The sequence below is a fragment of the Lepisosteus oculatus genome, chromosome 16 (assembly GCF_040954835.1).
Source record: "Lepisosteus oculatus isolate fLepOcu1 chromosome 16, fLepOcu1.hap2, whole genome shotgun sequence".
In the NCBI taxonomy this organism is placed as follows: Eukaryota; Metazoa; Chordata; class Actinopteri; order Semionotiformes; family Lepisosteidae; genus Lepisosteus; species Lepisosteus oculatus.
Genome location: NC_090711.1, coordinates 9,852,867 through 9,875,213, shown reverse-complemented (window position 1 = coordinate 9,875,213; position 22,347 = coordinate 9,852,867). Strand labels below are relative to the sequence as shown.

The 22,347-nt window shown below is 42.7% G+C and overlaps 1 protein-coding gene across 9 annotated transcripts in view; it reads right to left on the bottom strand.

Annotated features, from left to right (window-relative positions):
• Positions 1–22,347, bottom strand: part of LOC102695494 (engulfment and cell motility protein 2) — a 70,459-nt gene that overhangs the window by 38,853 nt on the left and 9,259 nt on the right. For 8 of the 9 annotated variants that reach the window (XM_015364853.2, XM_015364856.2, XM_015364855.2 and 5 more), the window contains exons 2-3: positions 7,046–7,147; positions 3,708–3,748 (exon numbers count right to left, since the gene is read on the bottom strand). In XM_015364853.2, coding sequence (XP_015220339.1) covers positions 3,708–3,748; positions 7,046–7,123 — 119 coding nt within the window. In that variant the 5' untranslated portion in view covers positions 7,124–7,147. Of the gene's footprint in view, positions 1–3,707; positions 3,749–7,045; positions 7,148–11,827; positions 11,847–22,347 lie in introns of those variants that run through there. The other variant, XM_015364854.2, reaches the window with a different exon arrangement.

Sequence of the window (22,347 nt, the reverse complement as noted above, 5' to 3'; positions counted from 1 at the left end):
GTCCCCAGTTGAACTATGGTGATGTGCAGCGTGTTTTACATGGAGCTGCACCAGAGAAAAAGCCTGTAACCCACTGGTGTGGTTTTCACTCATACTGTACCAATCCACAGCAGAAGATGCCACTCTTGAACCAACAGTGATGTACCATAGATGTCAAACTACAGAATGTTGACACAACATTAACAAGGAAAACAAAAGCTAATATACTTTTTATTCTTTAAGGGTTTAGTTTGGCTGTACAAGTCATTATAATGAAAATGAGAATGAGAAGGAACTCAATCTAGCTCCTGTCCTACGCTTCCTGAGTCTAAAGTGAAAAAGACAATGATGGCAGCAGAATTTCCATGAAGCTTTTTAGCTTCAATATTCAATAGCTTCAGTATTTCAATAAGACTGTCCAGGTGACGGAGCACTTTCAACCACCAGTGTATTTAGGTTTTAAAACTCCCCCCAGGTCAGACTTTGAAGAGGTAAGTTACTACATGTTCCCATATCTTTACTGAGAAAACCAGACATTTTTTATATAGCTCTGAGATCATGTTAAAACCTGTACATGCTTCTGAATTCAGTGTTGTGATGATTAGTCTTCACTAGCCCTCTCTACAGACATGTTACCTAAAACAATGAAAAATGTTCACCTACAGAACTCAGATTGAGACGATCCAGGGAAAAATATAAGACTTGATCTGTACAACACTTCCACTGCAGATTTTACGAGCCAGGCATTCTCATGCAGTTTGTATGAATGCAGCAGGAAAGCAATATGTCTAATATACAGTATTTCATGATGTACTCATGAAATAGTATTAGACACCAAGTATCTAGAGTGAACTTGCTGTCATATATCACCAGCTCAGAAAAACTGAGCAGAAATGCTAAGCAGTCAGATTCTTATCTCCCTTCTTCTCAAAAAAGCTGTATGGTTGCATACTTTATGATATATTTCCCCCTCCACTGTATAACTTCCAGGAATAACTGAGGTTTGCAACCATTTTTGGCCATCACTCATTTGTTTGGTGGTAAAATTCAAATTAGATCAATTCCTGTCTCAGGATGCTTTTAGTGGAAGGACTAACTCAGAGCTAACTGGCATCTGTGTCTGCTAACACTAAATAAATGTGATATTTTATGATTGATTTTCTCATTACAGTTAATTTATGCGTCTAAATGGGTTTTTACAGTCTGATTATTTTGTTGCCTATATTCAGCAGCAGCAATTTGGGTCGTGTAGGGTCAACATATTTTTATTCACTGAAAGATCTTTTCATAGACAGGTGCCACAATGACCACTTAGGCACCCAGTGCACTTTTAAGCACTTTTAAAAACAAGAAAGAATTGTGAAATGGGGCATGGCTGTGGAGCTTTATTATTCTATTTGCGATCTGCATTGCGTCTTTATTTAGTACCAAATACTGATTCTTGTATCTCATATTTTGTACTGAAATTCTGCATGGTTTTTCCTACTGTTATTCTCTCCATGATTACGCAAAATTCAGAAACAGAAGGCGAGAAGGAGGTCAAAAAAGACGTCGAAAGAGGAAAAAGAGAGAGGGAGACAGATGGTGGAAGATTAAGAGACGAAGAGGGACATTGACAGGCTAAGACAGAAGTCAAAAGAGAAAATCAAGGGGAGACACCGACCGCAGAGGAGGAGGACAACGTGTCAAGAGAGGGGAAGAGAGGGGAGGAAACGACGCAGGAGGAAACAGAAAGTGGGTGTTGGAGAAGACAGCAGAGGGCTGTGGGGAGGCTGCGATACAGAGAGGGGGTGAGAGAGAGGAATTGAGAGGAGGGACGAGGCACTGTAAAAGCAGCAGTGTTCGACAGAAGCAGTGTAATTAGGGTGATTATGTAAGCAGCAGACACTTCCAGAGCTGAGCCTGGCTTCCATCTGTGAACCATTAACCCTCCTTTATTACAGCCTATTAGTTTGGGGTGAGGGGGGGCTGGAAGGACAGTTGAGTCTTTTCTTTGCTGCACAAGCAACACTTCTAAAGCAGTTTCTGCTCAGCCAGGCGAAAAGGCACACAATAGCCTTCACATTCATGCTTGAGTCACTGAAGGCAAACGTAGTCCTGGACACACCACAAAAATTTCTCATTCAAAATATTTTGCAGTTACGTTTGACTTAACGTGGGCCTATGTCAGTTCCTTCAGAGTCAACTATAACAGTTTTACCCTTTCTCTGTGAAATTGAAATGCACGAAACAATTCTATTACTACATGTTGTGATAGAAAAATAATAACTGGATTATAAATCATTATTTATTATGATTAGTGTATCTGGATGATGTTTTATGCAAAGAAACCTAAATTTAATAATTAATTAACTGCATTTACATAGTGCATTTTACTGCAGAGGATGTCAAAATGCTTTACACTGAAAAGCGGGATCACTGCATCCACTGACGAAGTGCAGCTCCCACCTGGGAGACGCAAGGCAGCCATTACGTGCCAGATCAGATAGACAAGTGAGAAATTGCTTCACCACATGAATTAAGGGCGAATTTTAAGAAAGCTAGATTATATCAACCCAGAGTGGACTTTAGCCAGGATTCTAGGATCAATACACCTGCTTCTACAGAGTCTGGGACCTTGAATGACCAAGTAGGCAGGACTAGGGTATAAAATGTCATCCAACAAATCAACAGCCAACAGCACCTCCTCAGCTCAATGTCTCTGCTTCAGAGAGAAGAGTTCTGAACTTAGTGGTATTTCCATGGACCAGGGAAGGTAAGCACAGTGAAAACACAGGAGGGACTTTTGTGTTACAATACAGTCAAGACAACCCTCGTACTTGCAGAAGAGAGTTGAAGACAACACTCTCCCTCCGTTCACACTGTGAGCCCATCGCACAATCGCCTTAATTGAAGCACCAGGTGGAGCTTAGATGCAGCTCTCACTGATATCACAAGGAGAGGCTGACCTTCATACTGCCACCCCCAACAGCACAGTTGCGTACTGCTCCCTTTGGGAAACCAAGCTACTCTCCTAATGACGATGCCCACTCTCAAACTAGCACACTCTGGACTACAGGCCCATGGTTTTCCTCTATGCTGTGAAAATATTTCCATTTGGAGCTGTGGCACTGTGGCTAAGGATTTGCGCCTGTGCCTGGAAGGTTGCCAGTTCAAATCCTGCAGCCGGCAAAGAAATCCTACTTCTTTGGGCCCCTGAGCAATGCCCTTAACCCCAGCTGCTCCAGGCTGACCCTGCGCTCTGACCCCAAGCTTCTCTCTCCCTGTATGGAGAGCAAACAGGGGTATGTGAAAAGACAAATTCCTAATGCATGAAATTGTAAATGGCTAATAAAGTGGTCTTATCTTATTAAATACAGCGTGTCAGTAGCAAAAGACCAAGAAAAAAGTCCTAGCACTTATTTCAGTATTTATCACAAGACAAATATTAAGAGAAAAGTAAGGAGAGGACCAAGGACAAGAAAAACAACCGCTCACACATTTCTGTTGAAAAAATCCCCAGCAACAGTGTTTTAGTAGAGGTACAGCCAGATCAGCCAACTCTTTTAACTCTGTACCCACTGACATGTTTAACAAACCGCTTTGGTTAATAATAATTAATAATTGAAGAGTCCCTGTAGGAAGCTTAAATGCTCCTGTTTGATTTTTGGACAGAAGGAAACCATTTTTTTTGTTGTCGTTGATTTTCTGGCAGAATATTCCTTGTGAAGATATGTTGAGGTCCTTACCCGTCACACACCTCCCGGATGATGGAGGAGAGAGGCTTCTTCTGCAAAGAACAAACAGACAGGGTGAGTTTCAGATGCCCCACCTCCTCTCCTGCAGCCCCAGGGGGGTTCGAGAACCAGAAGGAGACTCAATATATTGAAATGAAAGGTTCACATTCTCCAAAATGTAAAATGAATTTGTAATCTGAGGTTTTTTATACGACTTTGTGGCAAATCTTTTGTGAAAGTCTGACCCCCTCCTCCAAAACAATAATGAGCTGCTCCACAAACAGTGGAACGACGTGGTGTTGCACAATGTCGGCACCCATGGATTCAAAGCCATCCTTCTTAATAACCATCTGCCTCAATCCCTGTAATGATTTCGCAAAGTCATGATGCAGATGTTTGTTGTTGGGTCTGTCTGTTTTGAGCTTGGAGATGTATAACATTCATGTTAACATGGTAGGGTCCAGTAGACATGGCACATTTTTCGCAAATATGTCTTGATTTGATAAATTCTTGTTCGTAAGATTAACAACATCAGAATGAAAGTCTCATCAAGCTCATCTTAACTGCCTGCAATTAACATCAAACCTTAACAAAAATATCCAGCCTTCATGTGTTTAGAGGTTTGCTACAACACGTTACAAGCATACTACAGTATATATAATGTGTGTACATGTTATGACAAGTAACCCTACATGTAAATATTCAAAGATATGTTTATACTCTGCATTTTTACCTTTAGACAATGAGTTAAGGCAATAAAAAGGCAAAACTGATTTTTAGACAAGTTAAAAATGTCAAAGTTAAATTGAGAGATATTATATTACAATTGTGCAATTTACTAGTAATAGCTAATAAGAATTTTGAAGATTACTTCTGTTACCAAGTTCCAAAAATGTTATTACTGGAATCGCTTTGGAATCTTACTTTAGAATTTGGCCCAGTGAAGAGCGCACAGGTAGACTGAACTAAGTTCCACCCTAAATGAAGTGGTTGACAGACTGAAGAACTCAATGTTTTCAGTCTTCAACACAGATCTCCAAAGTATTCAAAGTTCCTCAAGTGCAAATTCAACCTATTGGACTGCCTCAGGATCCAGAGTGAGACACACCAGGGGCCACATGTGGAAACTACAGAAAAGTGAAACTGGAATTGAGAACAGAAGGTATTTTCACACAGAAAGCTTGTGGGTGTCTGGAATAAACTACCCAGCCATGTTGTCAGAAGGAATACCCTGGCTTCTTTCAAGACACAGTTGGCTGAGATCCGCAGAACAATTACGTAATAAGAAGCAAATAAGATATATGGGACAAATAGCTTTGTCTTGTTTGTAATCTTTATATGTTCTGTCCATCACAGCGGTTGTGGTATGCTGCTCCAGTGTAGTGAGTTTACCTTGAACTGAATGAAAAGGTAGGAAGGAGAGGAGAGGCTGAGAGACAGAGCGATGAACATGGTGAACGTGAAGGGAGTGAGGTTGACATCAGAACTAGAGGAGAAAGTTACAGAGAACGTCCAAGAAGAGGCGATTCGACAAGCCGAATGCGGGAGGAAGGAAAAGAAAGAGCAGGGTCAGCTCAGAGAGAGGGAAGAGGCGTCAATATATCCACGTGTGTGGCTGTTTCTCTTTCACACGCTGTTTGTGTTCTTCTTCCATGGCTGTGAAAGAGGTGAGGCGGAGGGCAGAGTGTGCTAGCAGTCCGTCTGTGTGTGTGTGTGTGTGTGTGTGTGTGTGTGTGTTCAGCGAGGGGGAGACCCGTGTTGTGTGTCTGTGTGGAGCGGCTTGCGCGTTTGCGTGAGCTACACTGTTTCTGTGACCGTCTGTATGCAATTCGTCACCATATCGGTGTGTTGAGGGCGGGTGGGAAGCCTTGGGGTTTTTGTGTTCTGAGATTTTGTTTCAGTGATGTGAAATCCGAAACTGCCACTCATCTTCTTTCTGCATAATCTGGAACTCCTCACTTGTTTCTCTACTCGGCTCGCTGCTGTGCTTCCCTGCAATGTGCCAGGTGCCCCTTCTCACACTGCAGGGCCCACAGTGACCGCAGGAGAGGCAGTGTGGGTGGAAAGAGTCATGCAGTGCCACCAGAGTACCCAGTCCGGAGACCCTAACCCACCAAACGAAGACAGTGAGCTGTGTGTCGCCATCTGGGGAATCCTGGTATCAGTCAGCTAACGATACAGCCCAGACCTGACTCACTAACCTCTGGACTACAGGACTATGTCCACTGTCTGTGGGCTTCATGCATTCATTAACTGTGAGCATGGAAATGTTCACATTTGCTTCTATATGTATTTTTTAATATTGACTGCCCCTTGAATTAGAATTTTACTGTGAATTGAATTCTGTCGTCAGTTGCAGGTACCTAGATTATTCAATTGCAATTTGGGGTTCTGCGTTTCCTCAGTCATTACATTTAAAAATCTCAGTGTCACTAGAATACTTGAGAGTTGTGGGAAACCTCTGGGTGACAGCGAGGGGAAATAAAAGCATGAAGATGCTATGAATTTCTATAAATTATACCACACAGGTTTTTTTAATATTGCTATTTCAATTTGTTTGCTGCCCAGTTTGTGCTAGCCTTATTTTCTTTTTATTCAATACGTTTTACTTTATCTGAATAATTGTCTCTTATACCAACACACAATGTGAATGCTGTAGATTGTACCTGTACAAAATGTTAAAGGACAGGTCCTCTAACAAAGAAAAACTACAATTTTATCGGTTTATCGATTTATCGCATGGAAACATTGTCTCAACAAAAGACAGAAGAAGTACGCTCTGTGAATAAGGAAGGAACTTAGTAATTTAATGTGCTTGTTAAGAGCAGTTCACACTTTTACTGTACCTGTCCTCACAATAATAAAATCTGAAAGCACTTTACCAAAAGGCTGAACACTGAAGTTCAGGGAGTCGGGGGCAGGAAACAGACTTTAACCTCCACAAAGGCTTCAGCCTTTAAATGGCAGGGAGGGGGATAGCCGGGACACTGGGACAAATTGTTAACAAGTCCCCAAATGACATAACAATAGGCTAATAATCCCCATCCATGAACTGGCTTCATAGCTGGTGGTGGTGAGTGTACCGGCGCACTCTGGCTGCCGTCACATCATCCAGCTGGGGCTGCACACTAGTAGTGGGTGTTGGTGGTGGTAGTGGGATTCCCCATTACCTATAAAGCGCTTTGAGTGGAGTGTCCAGAAGAGTGCTGTATAAGTGTAAGGAATTATTATTATTAAATGAGAACCAGCTCTGTATTTTCTGATCATGGCCTTGTGAGGTTCGCGCGCAGGAAGTGATTCAGCCCAGCAGTCCCTACTCATCGGTGGCAGGACTGATGCCACTGACCCACCTGGTCAATCTCAATGAGCTGGGCGTTGGCACCAGGCCACTCGATGGCCACCTTCACGATGTCGGCCGGAGGAGGCATTGCCAAGGTGCTGCTCACACCACACTGCAGGACAGAGAGACAGAAAGAGAGAGAGAGAGACGCGCATTACTGATGACGTCTTCATCACTCCCTCGCTGATCTGCCAGCCGCACCACTGCCACAGACGAGACACGCCGAGGTACAGGGAAGAGGAACGGACCAGGCCCCACAGGGAAAGGCAGATGGCTGGAATGGGTGGCAGTCCTGGAAAGCTGTCTGTCCAAATTGTCCAGGAGGGAGCCTCCGGTCTCCACTCATTCCACAGCAGCAGGACAGTGAGCAGGGACGCAGTCTTGTGCGTGGGGACCGAGCTCACAGAGGTGGCAGGAATGTCCAGAGACCCAGCTGAGACCCTGGCTTGTCCTGGGCCTTTCTGGCTTCATCTAGTTCAGGAGAGGACAGGCTCTGTCTTACAACTAGAGAGACATCCACTAAATTTCCAGTCACACTAAGCTAAAATATGAACCTAGTACCTCATGATAGGATACACGATGCCTCAACAGGGTTTGCAATTTATAATTGGCAGGTGTGTTGAAGTATTTTAATACAAATTTAATTTTGCACCTGATTTTCCCTAAAAAAAGACAAGTTACTGAACAACGTCTGTGAGGAAGCCAGTTCAAGAGTTAACCAGTGCAATATCAGACTTTCTTTTTTATTCTTATCCATTCTGATTTTTTAAATGCAGTTAACTCAGCAGAACTGTTCAATTTCCCCAACGAATTTCTGCATTCGCTGCTCAAACACACTTTGTGTGGCCATCTGTGCCAGACCCTGTATGATAGCCATCAAAGTCTCAATCAAACTACAAAGTGAAGACAAAAAATGCACCTGATGTTATCAGCACGTAAGCCTCTGTTATCACTAAATGGATTTGTTTGAGGCTGTGCTGTCTAAGGAGATACAAATTCAGCAGTACTGCTGCATTATAAGCTCAGCAAACTAAAATTGTTGCCTTATGCAACATAGGACACTTACATACACTAACTAAAATAAAAACACTCTTACGCACAAAAATCACACATGCACCCATAGATGTCTGGGTGATCCTGAGATCAGTCTATCATCAGATACACCTCCAACCCATCCTGAGATATGAATGTCCTTTCCAGCTGCTGCAGAATTCCTGTGGTTAAAGGCTAAACTTTATTTCCTCCCTAAGGAAAACCAACCCATAATCTGTGCCAGCCCTGTTCCTGCCCTGCACTTCCAGCATGTTACAGTAAAAGCTTTAAGAGCCATACTATCTGAGGGTTTGCTTATATCTGGGATTTAGTGCTTCCAGTACTTGTCTTGAATAATTGTTTAAGATGGATTGTCACTGCCGTTTCACCCCCCATCAATTTAATCCTGACAATGTTTTAGCGATTTCATGCCACAGCAGTGCCACAGAGTTTTTAAACTGGGAAAATACAGGCCTGCAAACTTTTACACTCAGCATTTGATGATTCAATTGAAAAGAGAGTAGGAGTTTAAATATTGGTTACAGAACATACACAATAAATACCAATCGTCTCTCTAACCCTCACAAATTGTACAAGCTGTATTGTGTATTGACTCATTTTACACTGCCTAGCAATCTGGAACGTATCCCTCTAGAACTGTTCAACCCATAAAGGTGCTTGGTTTAAAAGCAGGTTAAGCCCTATAGTCCAGACATCTCCAGTTTAAACCTGGGTTACATCATAAGCTTAGCATGGCTGCATCAGGGGACTCACACGGTTGAGTACAACTGGCCAAGCACTACCAGCAGTGGATGGACGTGAACTGGCCAACTGCCCTTGGCTTACCACTACCAGCAACCACTGGTCCTGATAGCAGCCTCTGAGCTTGCAGCGTCCTCAGAGAGGAGCAGCCCACTTTTGCTGCCTGTCCCCTGTGGCTCTGTGGAGCTCACCGACTCCAAAAAAGTGAATGGCCTGACCATGGTCCCATCAAAACATACTACAGACGTCTCCTTGTTCCCAGTGGCAAATCCTAACTGGGAGGGCATATAACACAAAATGTACACTTACCGGTTTAAAACCCAACCTAACATACTGAACAAGACAGTGTGCAAGCAGTGAGAAATAGGGAGGCAATCAATATTAACTCTATAATCAACTAAAACATTATTCAGTGTTTGCTCAGCATTCCAAATGCTAAACGGCCAAGTGGACAGGTCTTCAAACCTCATTAAAAAAGAGAAAATATTGGATTATTGCCACAAAACTGCAAAAATCAATGATATCAATCTGAAAACAATATATGAGAAAAAGATCTCAATATACAGTATACAGTATATACACACAGATTCCCTACCATATACCCAGGCCTTATCCTAGCACATTCTGTAGGATCTGATGCACACAATTCAAGCAGGAGCGTAATTTGGTGGTAGAAATTCTATAGGAAAACTAGGCAATGGCTATAAATTTAGATATAAAAGGCCTTTTCCCTCTAACTACAAACAGTGCAGGACTGGACAATGTACATTATTTTACTTTCTGTTCTTACAAGTATTTTGTTCATGTTTCCTTGTACACACAGCCTATCATGTTTTGATAACTTGATCAGGAAGGCTGTCTTGGTTAACAGTGTGACAGTGTAACAAATGTTAACAAACATTATCAAAGTTAAACTAGAAGTTTAGATTATGTTGCAACTGTAAAGTGTACAAACACTGTACTTTAAGAAAATACTGAAAAAATACTGCCTTTGTAGCGCTGTGCTCTTGTCTGACCTATACAGCATCTCAAAGAGATAAATTAAAGATTTAACAGTGTGGGCAGGAGCTGGGGGTTATAGGAATACTTAAGACAGCCAAAGAAATTCAAAGACTGATAGTCTTAACAGTTGTTGGGGCTGAAGAGTTAAATACATGGGAGATCCTAAGAGTCCACCAGCACTGGCTGTTCAGATCTGGCCATAATAAACTGTGATGTGCCAGATAGAGTAGGATGGACAAAATTAATGTTAGTGAGTGGGTGATGAGAGACTGTGTTTGTGAGTGTGTGGCTCGCTGCCCTTTGCAGATCCTTTGTGTTTGGTTTTGTACGCCCAGCTGCGTAGCTTTTTGGATTGTGTGCGCTTGTATACATGTGTTTTTGTACTATACCATTTTTTTAGCCTACATTGCATATCAGTAGAAACTCGCATGCCTGCGCAGACATGAACAGGAATCTCTATCGAAGTTTCAATCTGGATGGCGCTGCCTGCACTGGAATGCTAATCAGGTCTAGGCTGCGTCCTCCATAGCTCTCAAACTGTAAAAAAGCTGTCATGCAATAAATTTAAAGTACAAAATATTTTACTACAAATATTATATAGTATGTCTATATTGCAATACAAATCCAAACTACTAAAGAGCTAGTGTAGCATACACAGAATACCACGTAATCCTGAAATAATCTCTACAACATTTAAAACACAACCATCCCAGTACTTTCTACTTGCACCGATGGAGGGTTCTATCATGCAGAAGGCCTCCATTTGCAGCAGAGCCTGGGCTCCATGGCCTAGATGTCACTGATTCGAACCCCGGGCAGCAGAGCTCCAGTGACTGGGGATTTCCTGGCGCTACACAGCCGCCCACTAACACCATGAAAAAAACGTTCATGGTGTCGAGACCAAGGCTTGGGAGGGACACATGCAAGCAGTTCGCTTTTCTCTCTCTCGTGTAACAAAGTTGCATCACCAACCCAAGTCGCTTCAAAGATGGTGATTCCTAACAGCGGCTGTATAAAAGGAAAACCTTCCATTTCTAAACACAATGCCCTAAGACAATGGCTTCTCTGTTTACAAAGGATTGTAATGGTTATTATTGACTTTTCAGCAACTTTTTGTTTTTTGCTTTTGGTGTCTTGTTGCACTTGGCAGTGGGAGTGGGAGGTGGCGATTATAAAGTCACAGGTTAAAAAAAGTCCACCAGCTACATGAGGTGTTAGCAAACACACGTTTCTCAGTCTGGTCTTAGATGTGGTTGAGCAACGCAGAGCACCTCTCATGAGTAGCCGCTGCAGGTGTTAACATTGAAACAACGTACTAAATGCACAAGCGTGGGTCTCTGAATATGCGTGCATGTCATTGCAGACTACAGAAGTCTGGTAAGGGTTTCAGTACAGAACTATCACAATGGTTTCTCCCCCGCTGTGATAACTGAAGTACTGTAGTTGATCATACACAGCAGTGCACAGGCAAATACAGTATATCAACCTTGCCCATTATCTTTTACTGATAGAAGCTGAAAACACAAAACAAATGAAGCATTTTTAAATGCATTCAATAATTATTCTTGCATTACAAACTGGCATGCCAAAGACTGCTGATTATCCTTTTGAGAAGGAAAGAACTCCACTGTGATGTAGCAGCAAAAGACAAAGAATGACTGAGGAATGAAAAGTTCAAGACTATGACCTTCCTGCCAGCAGGAGCTTGCTGACATCTGGCTATAAACGTCTGCAATAGTGATGAGGTCTTTTATTTGCACAAGCATATATACTGTATGTGCATATACACACACATCCCTCAGGTACAAAGCTATAAAACTAGATCAGAGACAGCCTTTCTCAAAATATACATTTATAAACATACTATCAATATATACATTTTTAAATATTCACACCCTATATTTGAAATGAATTCACTAGAAATCTTTACCACTTCTGAGACAAAAAAATGTCGTATCTGTCACATAATTATAGAGGAACAAACTATTACACTTACTGTTTCAGTGAATAACACTGCTGGAGGCAGAGGCTGTCAACACTCATGTCTACAACAGTTTATATATAATTTTGTTTTTGTGCTTTTGATGGTACAACCGAGAACCGAAAAGCACTTGTGTGAGCGGGGAAAACTGAGGAGGATTATACCATAAAAAAAGAAGACGCCGACTTGTTTAAAAAGCACAGCATGTTCAGACTTTCAAGGACTGGAGGTTTTCAAAAGCCTCAATCTCCTCCAGCTTCTTTTGTGCTGCGACTCAAAGCACATAGACGTGGCCACCCCCCCCTGCAGAGGGAAAGAGTGAGGCGGCCCCCACCAGCGCAGGCACCAGTTTCTTCTCCAGGCACAGCTCATCTACAGCTCAACCCCGGCACCAGTGCTGCCAGAAAGCAGCTGGGACACTGCATTCTCCAACTCTGCTCCAGCTGCGTCAAGGGTTAAAAGCCTTATTTCAATCACCATCAAAAGGTATTCGGCCGGTGTTTCACTTCTGATCTGCTGTGTTCTGGGGGTAAATGCAACTCTGGCATTTTTTCTGCCCAAATCTCTTATTTGCATTTCAAAGTTGACATTACATCAGGAACAGTCTTGTGAAAAAAGTCCAGAAGAGGTTGATTCAAGGACATGTCTTGAGGACATAAATCAATGTGACAGAATGCTCTGATATTACTAATGCAAACTCGTGGTCTAGAGTGTTCCCCTGATATACTTCCCCCATATCACATTATCACATTCAGCCCTGAATTTGTTACTGAAAATTGACACAATGCTCTTTGTTATGGTTTGAAAAGCTTTATAGCTTATGGCGCAGAATAACACTGTTGAGTTTAATCTTCTTAGTTTAACAGGAACACAGTGCAAATCCTACTTTCCCATCTTGTCAAACTATCTAAAAAAATCTCCTTTTTTGTGCAAAAGCTTACTTACGATAAATGTGTATAGGAAATAAGGTTCTCTTCCATGTGCTCATGTTAAGGAGCCCCTAGTCTTTATCTCAGCACTATCATCCATGCAAAACTTCACATTCAAATGCCCACCTATTGATATGATCATTATGAACAGATGATAAAACTTCATTTTAAACTACTGTAAAAGTCCTTTTTAAATGATAAAAATGATGCAGCAAAAATAGTCCATATAAAAAAGGATCCAAACTGTCCTGCTGCATACTGCTGGATCTGAGTGGTCAGTTTATCTGTGAGCTGGTACTTGCATTAGGCCCCTATGCTGTTAACCTGCAGAGTATAAGTAATGTGATTGTATAATTCACTGTACATCACCTCACCAGCCAGCTGAAGAAATTATTGAGATTACCCCTGTACGGTTATATACAGTAAGTCAAGACTATTGTGCACAGTAACTACATACTGTCACTCTCATCAAAAGCAAGGTCAGGCTCTTGATCTTAATGGCTCATGGTGTTTTGCAGCCAGGCGACAGACAGAGCACATTAAAACAATATTAGTCGTTACAGATGTTAACGCAATCGCCACCCCACCCAGGCTTAGTCCTCGGTGTGTGTGGGGGAGGGGGCGGGAGTGGGGTCTCCCAGAACGGGGCTTGTTCTGGGAAACAACTGCACCCTGACATCTGCCAAACGAACAATGTCTGGACTCTGCCCAACAGACATCAGAAAAGGGCTCTGTTCCCAGAATGTGCTTGTCTCTGGGGGCCCCAGCCGGGCTGGAGCAGCACAGTCTGCAGTTCTTGAAAACCTTCTCTGGGATCTCCTGACTTTGTGCGACTGCTTTTGTTGTTGTTGTTAACGCTTCCCTTCTCTCTGTTTTGTGGGGGAAATGCCGAGCTCAAGATGGACCAGCTTTCGTCTCAGAAGACTCACCGTCACTCCAGAGAAGCCAGAACGCAAATTAGTCCACTCATTTTTAAGGGAAAGGTCTGTATTTACAGGTTTAAAAACATCAGTCAGATGATCAGTGATATCACAGCGGACACAAACTGTTTTTCTTCTTTACAATCAACCAATTCTTTTTCTAAAAACAAAGGAAATGTAATTAACTGCTGTGAGTGCCTAGACAACTCCCCACCCCTGTCCTGGGGTCACTTAAGTCTAATCTGGAGTTCAACTATGACCCACACCGGACTGTGAGTCAATCAGCCTTCATTCAAAACCGCAGCCTCCAGGCTTTATGATTCACTGAAGACCGAGAGGCTGCTGCTAGACTGCACACTGCACCTGTGTCCAGTTTACAGTGCTCATCCACTGGTCCACACGATCATATTATCTCACAAGGCCACAGGCAGAGGATCTCATTTATAGAGGTATGTCACTCTGCTGGTTGCCTTCGGTGTCCAGACTTCTGTGTGGAATCTGTATGTCCTCTAGTCTCTGCGTCTGTGTACTTTTCTCCAGGTTCTCCACTTTCCTCCCATCCTCCAGGGACAAGGCAAGGTGGTTGACCCCTTTAATTTGTTCCTGTGACTGTGTGTGTGTGTGTGTGTGTGTGAGATACGGGTCATGCCTCGTGCCCTGTGTGCGCTACCTCAGGCTTCTAGAAGATGAAGCAGCAATGAATAATGTATAGTTATTAATGACTTGTATCTAACACAAAGAAATACGCATTAATCAAAATGAAGGTCCAGGGGTCTAGCATTATGGAACCTTCCCCTAAAGGGAAATACTAAATGTATTTCCAGCAAGCAAGAAAAAAAAGGAAATTACTGAATTAATATATCCTGCTATTATGTGGCCACGGTTATGCATCAAAGACTCTTGAATAAGGTTGGGAAAAGGCTTAATGGCGACCTTCTATAACGCAAACAGAAATGTTCAGTGATCAAGCCAGGATTCCAGGGGTAGGAAAAAGGCATCAATTAAAAAGCACACAGCTGGGATGGCTGCTTTGTGTCAATAAATCAGACGTTTGCTGAAAAAAAGAGACAGGAAGGGGCAGGAAACTGAGTTAAGGTCCAAACTGACACATACAGTAATGACACTGGAACACAGGCAGGGAAATTCTTGCAAACGGGAGCAGAACCTTTCACACTCTGAGAAGCCCTTATACAATCACAGCCACCAGCAGCATTTGGCAGGCCCACCACCTGGATTCATCAAGCACTTAGGAATGAAAATCCTTATTGATTAATTTCCTGGAAGATCTGCATTGTCCTTTACATTCATTTACACTTAAAAATGACTAAAATACAGATTAGCGCTGCTTATGCTATTAGCACATTTATTTTGCAGAATTACGACTGAAAGATGGCACCTTCCACAGCTACAGTATGTGACATTATGGAGGTAGTGGGCTGGAATTTCTCATCCAGAAGGAGGACTGCCACCTACTGGTCCACAAACGTCACTACAAACAACAAACAGTGTCTTCGGAGCTCCCTAAATCACTTCACACGCTCAACTATGCTTAGATTCTGAAGAGTGTTAAAGGCAGTACAGTTGTCAGCACACTGCAGTTCCTGCTCCTCAACCTGGACACATATTTTCAGAAGCACTGCAATAACAGAACCTATATATGTACAGTGTCTCTGTGTCCCACAGTATGATCTACAAGCCTTTTTGCAACACCTTTAAAATGGATATTTTGGTTAATAAAGCATAAACTACACGCAGTGTATAGAGAGAAGCTAATTAGCCTTCAAGTTCATTAACAATTTAATCCAATTTTAGGTTCTGGATATTTCAAACCAGAGGCCTTTTATTAGAATGAAATGGAAAATTCCTTACATCCATTTTCTAACCACTTCTCCCAGTTCGTGGTCAATTCAGAGGGAGCCAGTACCTATCTTGGCAAGCAGCGGGCGCAAAGCAGGGTACACCCTGTACAGGTTGCCAGTCCATCACAGGTCAGAGGAAGACACAAACACACACAGACACACAGCAAGGACAATTTCCCAGAAGCTAATGAACCACCAGTGAGTCTCTGGACTGTGGAACAAAACAGGAGCAATGAGAAGAAACCCATGTTAATACAAAGAGAACATACAAACTCCACACAGACAGCTACCCGGGCCACGGTGCATCACTTTATTACATGCGGGGTTAAAATAATGTTACATCGCTTTCTGTCATATCCAGAATTCTGTGCTCTCTTTTCAACCCATCTCCAAACAAGAGATGCCAGAAGTTGCCACTAAGTCGGTCAGAAATAAACTGTAATAATAAACAAGCTCTTATTTGGCTCTGTTTAGTGAGCAAGTACTTCTGTTCCATGATGCCTCAGCTACAAAACAATGTTTCCAATTATAGATGATGTGTGACTTAATTGTTACATAAAATTAGATTTTTAGTGCCTTTAAAGAAAACGCAAGATTAAATGTGCCAGATATTTCTTTGTCCATTTTGCTAACTTATTAGCAAGCTTATAATGCTTCTAATAATAACACGTTTGCATTCTTTCAACAAAGACATTACTTTTATTGTCAAATTTAAGCTACATCGGTTTCAAAATGAAAGACTTTGCTTTGGATTATGAACAATCCAATCCTGATACAGAGGCGAATTCAAACATCACATTTGATCCAGGCTGAAGATGGACAGAAAACACAATGCAGAATTCCGGCAGGTACAATCTGAACAATACTTTACAACCTACAAAACCTGAAATGGATCCAGCAGCCAAAAAAAGAGAGTCCCATTTGCTTCTACTGAGTAGAACAGCTTATGTAAGTACAAAGATCTGACGTTGTGGGAAAAAGCAGAAGATAGAGACGTCTTTAACAGATGGGAATGGAGCTCCCACTGTTGTTGATGAACTGCGTCTCTGCATGCCGTCTGAGTGACAATAGTGCGATTGTTTGTAGAGAATTTCATAGCGAGTGCTTTTACCATTTGAGGACTGCGACCGTGCTTCAGTGGTAATGATAACTATACTGTGTTCTCAGTACTGACATCTCCAGGGCCTGTTCAAACATCCATCTCAGCTTAAAATGACATAACAATTAGAATGCTGAAGATTCGTGACATATTAAGATATATTTAGTTACAGTATCCAATGCATATACTACTTTTTGTTTCAGTATATGATTGTATCGCTCTTTTCTTTACTTTTATCCATACATCAATTTTTTAATCGCTTAATCCAATTAAGGGTCACGGGGAAGCTGGAGCCTATCCCAGGCCAGCAACCGCTGCAAAGTAGGATATAGCCTGGATAGGACAAGGCACACACAGACACAAACACTCGCACCTGGGGCCAGGTTTACCGGAGGTCAATTAACCAGTTAGTCTCTGGACCGTGGGAGGAAACCGGAGCACCCAGAGGAAATTCACACAAACATGGGGAGGACAAACTCCATACAGATAGCACCCCAGGAACTGAAAGCAGGGCCACAGCAATGCTAACCACTGCTCCACTGTCACCCCTCTTCTCCACTTAATTTTCCTTCTTAAATTCCATCCGTTTATAGTCGGCCATGTATTGTGCACAATACGTAGACCTTGTTCAAATGATTTCTTCAATTCACAGCCTTGACTGGTCCGATGTGCCAACCCTCCTCACACTTATAAAGCCGACACATCATTATGACATATCAGAAAGACAAAGAATGACTGAAAAGGAATATTGTAGTAGTAGTTCTTCGTATAACAACAGAAGAAGAATGATGGAACATGGACGAAAGTGTCTCAGGACACTGGGGATGAAGGGGATGAAGAAAAAAATTTAGATGATGAAAGGAAAATGCCTCACTATAATGCACTAACTAGATAATTCACTCAGCTACATATCGAAAAAGAAATTAACAACATGGCTGAGGATGAGGAAGGAAAGTTCTATGTTACATAGTGTAGCATAGAATAGCAGAGTATAGCATAGAAGAGGCACTCAAGAAATCTGCAGGTCCTGAAGGAATGCTACCGATTGTACTAAGTGAAACAAAAGATGTTATTCATAGGAACAAGTAATCGGTTTATTCCATGCTAATAAGAGAAAAAAGAAAACAACTTTTCGGCTGTGGAGCCTTCTTCGGGTGTAAGGTGTTGTATATGTATATAGTATATGATTTTAATTCATATACTATTAAAAAAAATGTTACCAGCTGTTGGGTTTTTTACGTTCCCATTGGCAGTTTGGAAGAATTTCTATATAACTCACTTCGCCCTGAGCTACAACTCAGGCACGGTACAGGGTAACGCCAGATGAATGCTCAGTGTCGCGCCTCTCGCTGGCACTGCGATGCCAGCGAATGAGTATCAGTGGCAATCGCCCAGCATGGCATTTCTAGAAAGAATGCAAACCCATCGACCTGAAGTGAACTCTGCTTGATTTATGCTGTACGTTTTTGCCAAGACATCGAGCATTTCCGATTTAAAAACATGTAAGCAAACTTAAGCGTGGGAAAGTGAAGTATTTGCCTTAGTGGTCTATGAATTGCTTTTAAAAGAGAATTACTGTGTTTTCACGTGGGTTTGTAACTTTAAATGCAATGGCTTAGGAAAGGTTTCCAAGGGAGATAATATCTTTAATTCTGTAACTGAGCTGGAAGGAACAGATGATATAAGCAGTATTTTTTAACCTTTTTTTTTTATTTTCCAAAAGACAACCCACACAGAGAGGCACATATACAATGAGAGAAAGCTCACAAATTCAAAGGAATATAATAAGTCCTTTGTCCTCTGAGCAATAAAACTGCTTAAAAAAGGTAATTAAATGTATTCCCCCCCAACTTCCAATTTATTTATTTACCAGTAATGAACTGTTGTTGTGATTTTATGCAGCTATATGTGATTTTTGTTATGCTTTATGTGTGTATGTATTTTTTATGGAAGAAGTCAAACACAAGAATGCAGGGTGTTGGACAACAAATCTAATTTTTTTTTCTTTAAAGGCCACTGACCCTCCAAGCCATTTCTCCACATGGAGCCAACTTGTATTTCTCTCCGTAAGAAGGATTTCTGAAAATGTATCTAACCAAGTGCAAACTAAGAGAATCTCCGGTTTCCACCCAGCCTTGTAAGACAGATCTTTTAAACTGCAGGTTAACTGCACATCTAAAAAAGGATTTTAATCATTTTCGTATAATTAAAGCTTCATTTTGCTGTCTACAGGCTCATGTTGATATTTACATCGTGCAATGCCCAATTCTGCTGGAAAGACACAAGGGCTGTATTTACGATGCGCTTATGGAAACTACACTAAAGGTCACCCTGCAACTCATAGCTGACAGCCCACTGACGCTCAGCAGGTGTCCAGTACCTGGATGGGAGACCTCCTGGGAAAGCTAAGGTCACTGATGGAAGAGGTGTTACGGGGGTCAGTAGGGGGCGCTCACCCTGCAGTCTGTGTGGGTCCTAATGCCCCAGCATAGTTACAGGGACACTGTACTGTAAAAAGGCGCCGTCCTTTGGATGAGACATAAGACCGAGGCCCTGACTCTCTGTGGTCATTAAAAATCTCAGGGCAAAAACCTAAAAAAGAGAAGGGGTCCTAGCCAAATTTCCCCCTGGCCTTTACCAATCATGGCCTCCTAATAATCCCCATCTCTGGACTGGGTTCATCGCTCTGCTCTCCTCCTCACTAGTAGCTGGTGTGTGTTGAGCGTTCTGGCGCACTCTGGCTGCTGTCACATCATCCAGGTGGGGGCTGCAGAGAATCCCCTTTACCTGTGAACCAATACCTGTAAATAATGGATTTTTGTTGTTGCTGTTTTTGCATTGTTGTTGGTAATGGTCCTTCTTTCTCACGAGCAAGCACCAGTATGTCGCCCAATAGAAATGCAGTAAATGCAGACATGTGGGGAACAATGAATTACTCACTATGTGCAGCTCCAGGAACTGCCTGACAATACTGACAGACCAGATTGTGAGCAGTTAAGCCACCAATCCCCTTTGTCATCCTCTTACACTTGGCAGTCCTGGCAAGTACAGGAAGAGAACAGTGCAGGAATGCCCTTGCTCCAGCCTCCCCTAGCACCACCACTGTAGGAGAGCCCACTAAGGCAAGAGCACAGTCCTTCTCCAGAGCTTCTCTAGGGCACCTCAGTCCAGTTCAGACTCTAACAGCAGCAGGGCCCTTGTACACTCTGCACAGATGAAGCAGGAAACAGATTGATGCCCAACCATATGACAACTTCATAAGCCTGTCCGTGGAAATCTATCCAAAACAAAGCACCAGGCTTGACCTATTCTATCCTGCACTTGTGATTGACTCGTATAGAGCAGACTCCAGCCTCCTCAATCGGCTGAACCTGCTATGCAGTTACAGGCTTATCAGTTACCCTGACAAAGTGAAAAATGCTTTTTAAGCCTCTTCCCTTTGGTTACTGTAGCACATGCAGAACCCCACTCAAGTGCAACCTGACTACTGTATATGTTTCTGTCAGCCTGCAATTAATGAGAAGAATGAGATAGAAGAAGGATACTGAAAAGATGAGCTGAAGCTAATTTTCGGTTCAAATAACTGTAAGGCAGAAGTACGGTCTCGTACGGTTTTGCGACTGGAAATCCTAAAGCCCTAAATAAAAATTCTAACTACATTCTGGTCCGACTGTAGAAAAACAGAGTCCAGCAGCTTGGGAGAGAGATCACACGCCAGGTGTCAGAAGGGGATATAGCACCAGGAACTTTTAAATAAGGATGAAAAGCACAGGGGAGCAAGAAAAGCCTTCATCATGCAGCAAAACATGTAGAGCACAGACTGCTGGGCGGTATTTACCACATTAAACCAAATCAAACTGTTCCAAAATCAAAATGGAATGTTTAACCTGCACACAGAGACACTGAAACAAACAAACTGAAAGGTACAGTACTTGTAACACTCTTACAATTTTCTGAATTCTGAATGCTGGTACAAATGAATGCCATACAGTTGCTCACGTCACAGGCAGCCACAACACTGGAAATAGCACTGGTGCTATTGGATCATCCCATCCCTAGAGTAAAACAGGAGAGACTGCAGGGCTGTAGGGCTGTGTGGTTTCAGTCAGCTCAAGATATGTCTAATCAAAGCAGTAGTTCCTTCACAAACACATTATAGAGCTATAGGGATAATAAGACTTATAATTTATTATTTTTGGAGGAGCAAATATTAAGTAACGATGATATTTGTACAGTACTTTACAGTATGCTATCTATGTTATGTTACTATGTACCATCAATGTGAGGATAAAATGTCCACATACAAGACATGATGTGGGGACATCTGTTTCTAGACCAAGTCATAGCTTTGTAAAAATAAAAGTGCCAAAGCTCTTCTTTCCAGGCCTATTTCCACCCTGTGTGGAGTTTAATTTCCAGGTGAGAACGGAAACAAGAACTAAAAATAGAACAAGAATCAACGGGCAGATCCCACAAATCTAGAAATATAAATGTGTTTCTTCATACTGTACTGTATGTGCAGGGAGAACATTGTTCATTCTTCACTGCAACCCCAAGATATAATAATAGCTTAGCTCCATACAGATAAACTGTCTCCTCTTTTAGTGCATAAATATCTACTGCAGTAAGTAAGGGACATGGCTATCCATGATTAATTCAAAATTGAGATAAGGGGAAAATAAAAATACATGCTAGCAATATGAACACAGGAGGAAACCAGGCATTACTTTGTGTCCAATCTACTCAGAATCACGGACTTTTATCAAAAGAAAAGATTGTATGATTATTTTCATTCAGATATAGACTCAGACCCTTCTCCTGCAGGAAGGCTGATATGTATTCGGTGTTCCTCTCGCCCCCCTGTTGTCCAGTGGCTTCACAGCAGTCCACGAGGGGGCGGGTCGCAACTGCAGTGGCCACGCCTCCGCTCCCTCCTGATCGCCGAGGAGACAGCTTATGTGAAGCACCTGGTCTTGTAGTGAGGGCTCTGGCTGAAGCAAGTGTTCTGGGTATTTAAACCCTGCTCTATCTCTCCTCGGCGATCCGGCATTGATGTTTGCAACACTTCACCTCCAGTGCCAGCATCCCGGCGTCCCAGCGTCCCGGCGTCCGGCCTTCCAGCATCCCAGCATCCCAGCATCCACTGTCCCATTGTCCAGCCTTTCAGTGTCCAGTGTCCCGGTGTCCAGCCACCCAGCAGAGCCCTTCCTGCTCCTGGCTTTCAGTTCTCTTGCTTGTCCTGGGCTCTGCTGGGGAGCTCTGCCCGCAGCTGTGCTGTCCAGAGGATTCAGGGTGCTGAGAGGGACCAGGGCACCTTTCCCAGAGGACTGTGTTCCAGGAGGAAGCTGTGAGAAGACCCCCTGAGGGTGTGCGACTCGAATCAAGCCTCTGGAGGGACTGCACAAATTAGGCATGGTCTAAATTCGAGGGGTGGCGTGGTGGCTCTGTGGCTAAGGATCTGCGCCTGTGGCTGGGAGGTTGTTGGTTCAAATCCCGTGGCTGGCAGAGGACTCCTACTTCGCTGGGCCCCTGAGCCCTTAACCCCAACTGCTCCAGGGGTGCTGTACAATAGCTGACCCTGCACTCTGACCCCAGGCTTCTCTCTCCCTGTCTGTGTGTCTCATGGAGAGCAAGCTGGGGTATGCAAAAAGACAAATTCCTAATGCAAGAAACTGTACAGGGCTAATAAAGTGATCTTACCTTCCCTTACTCCGCAGCTTTACAGAAT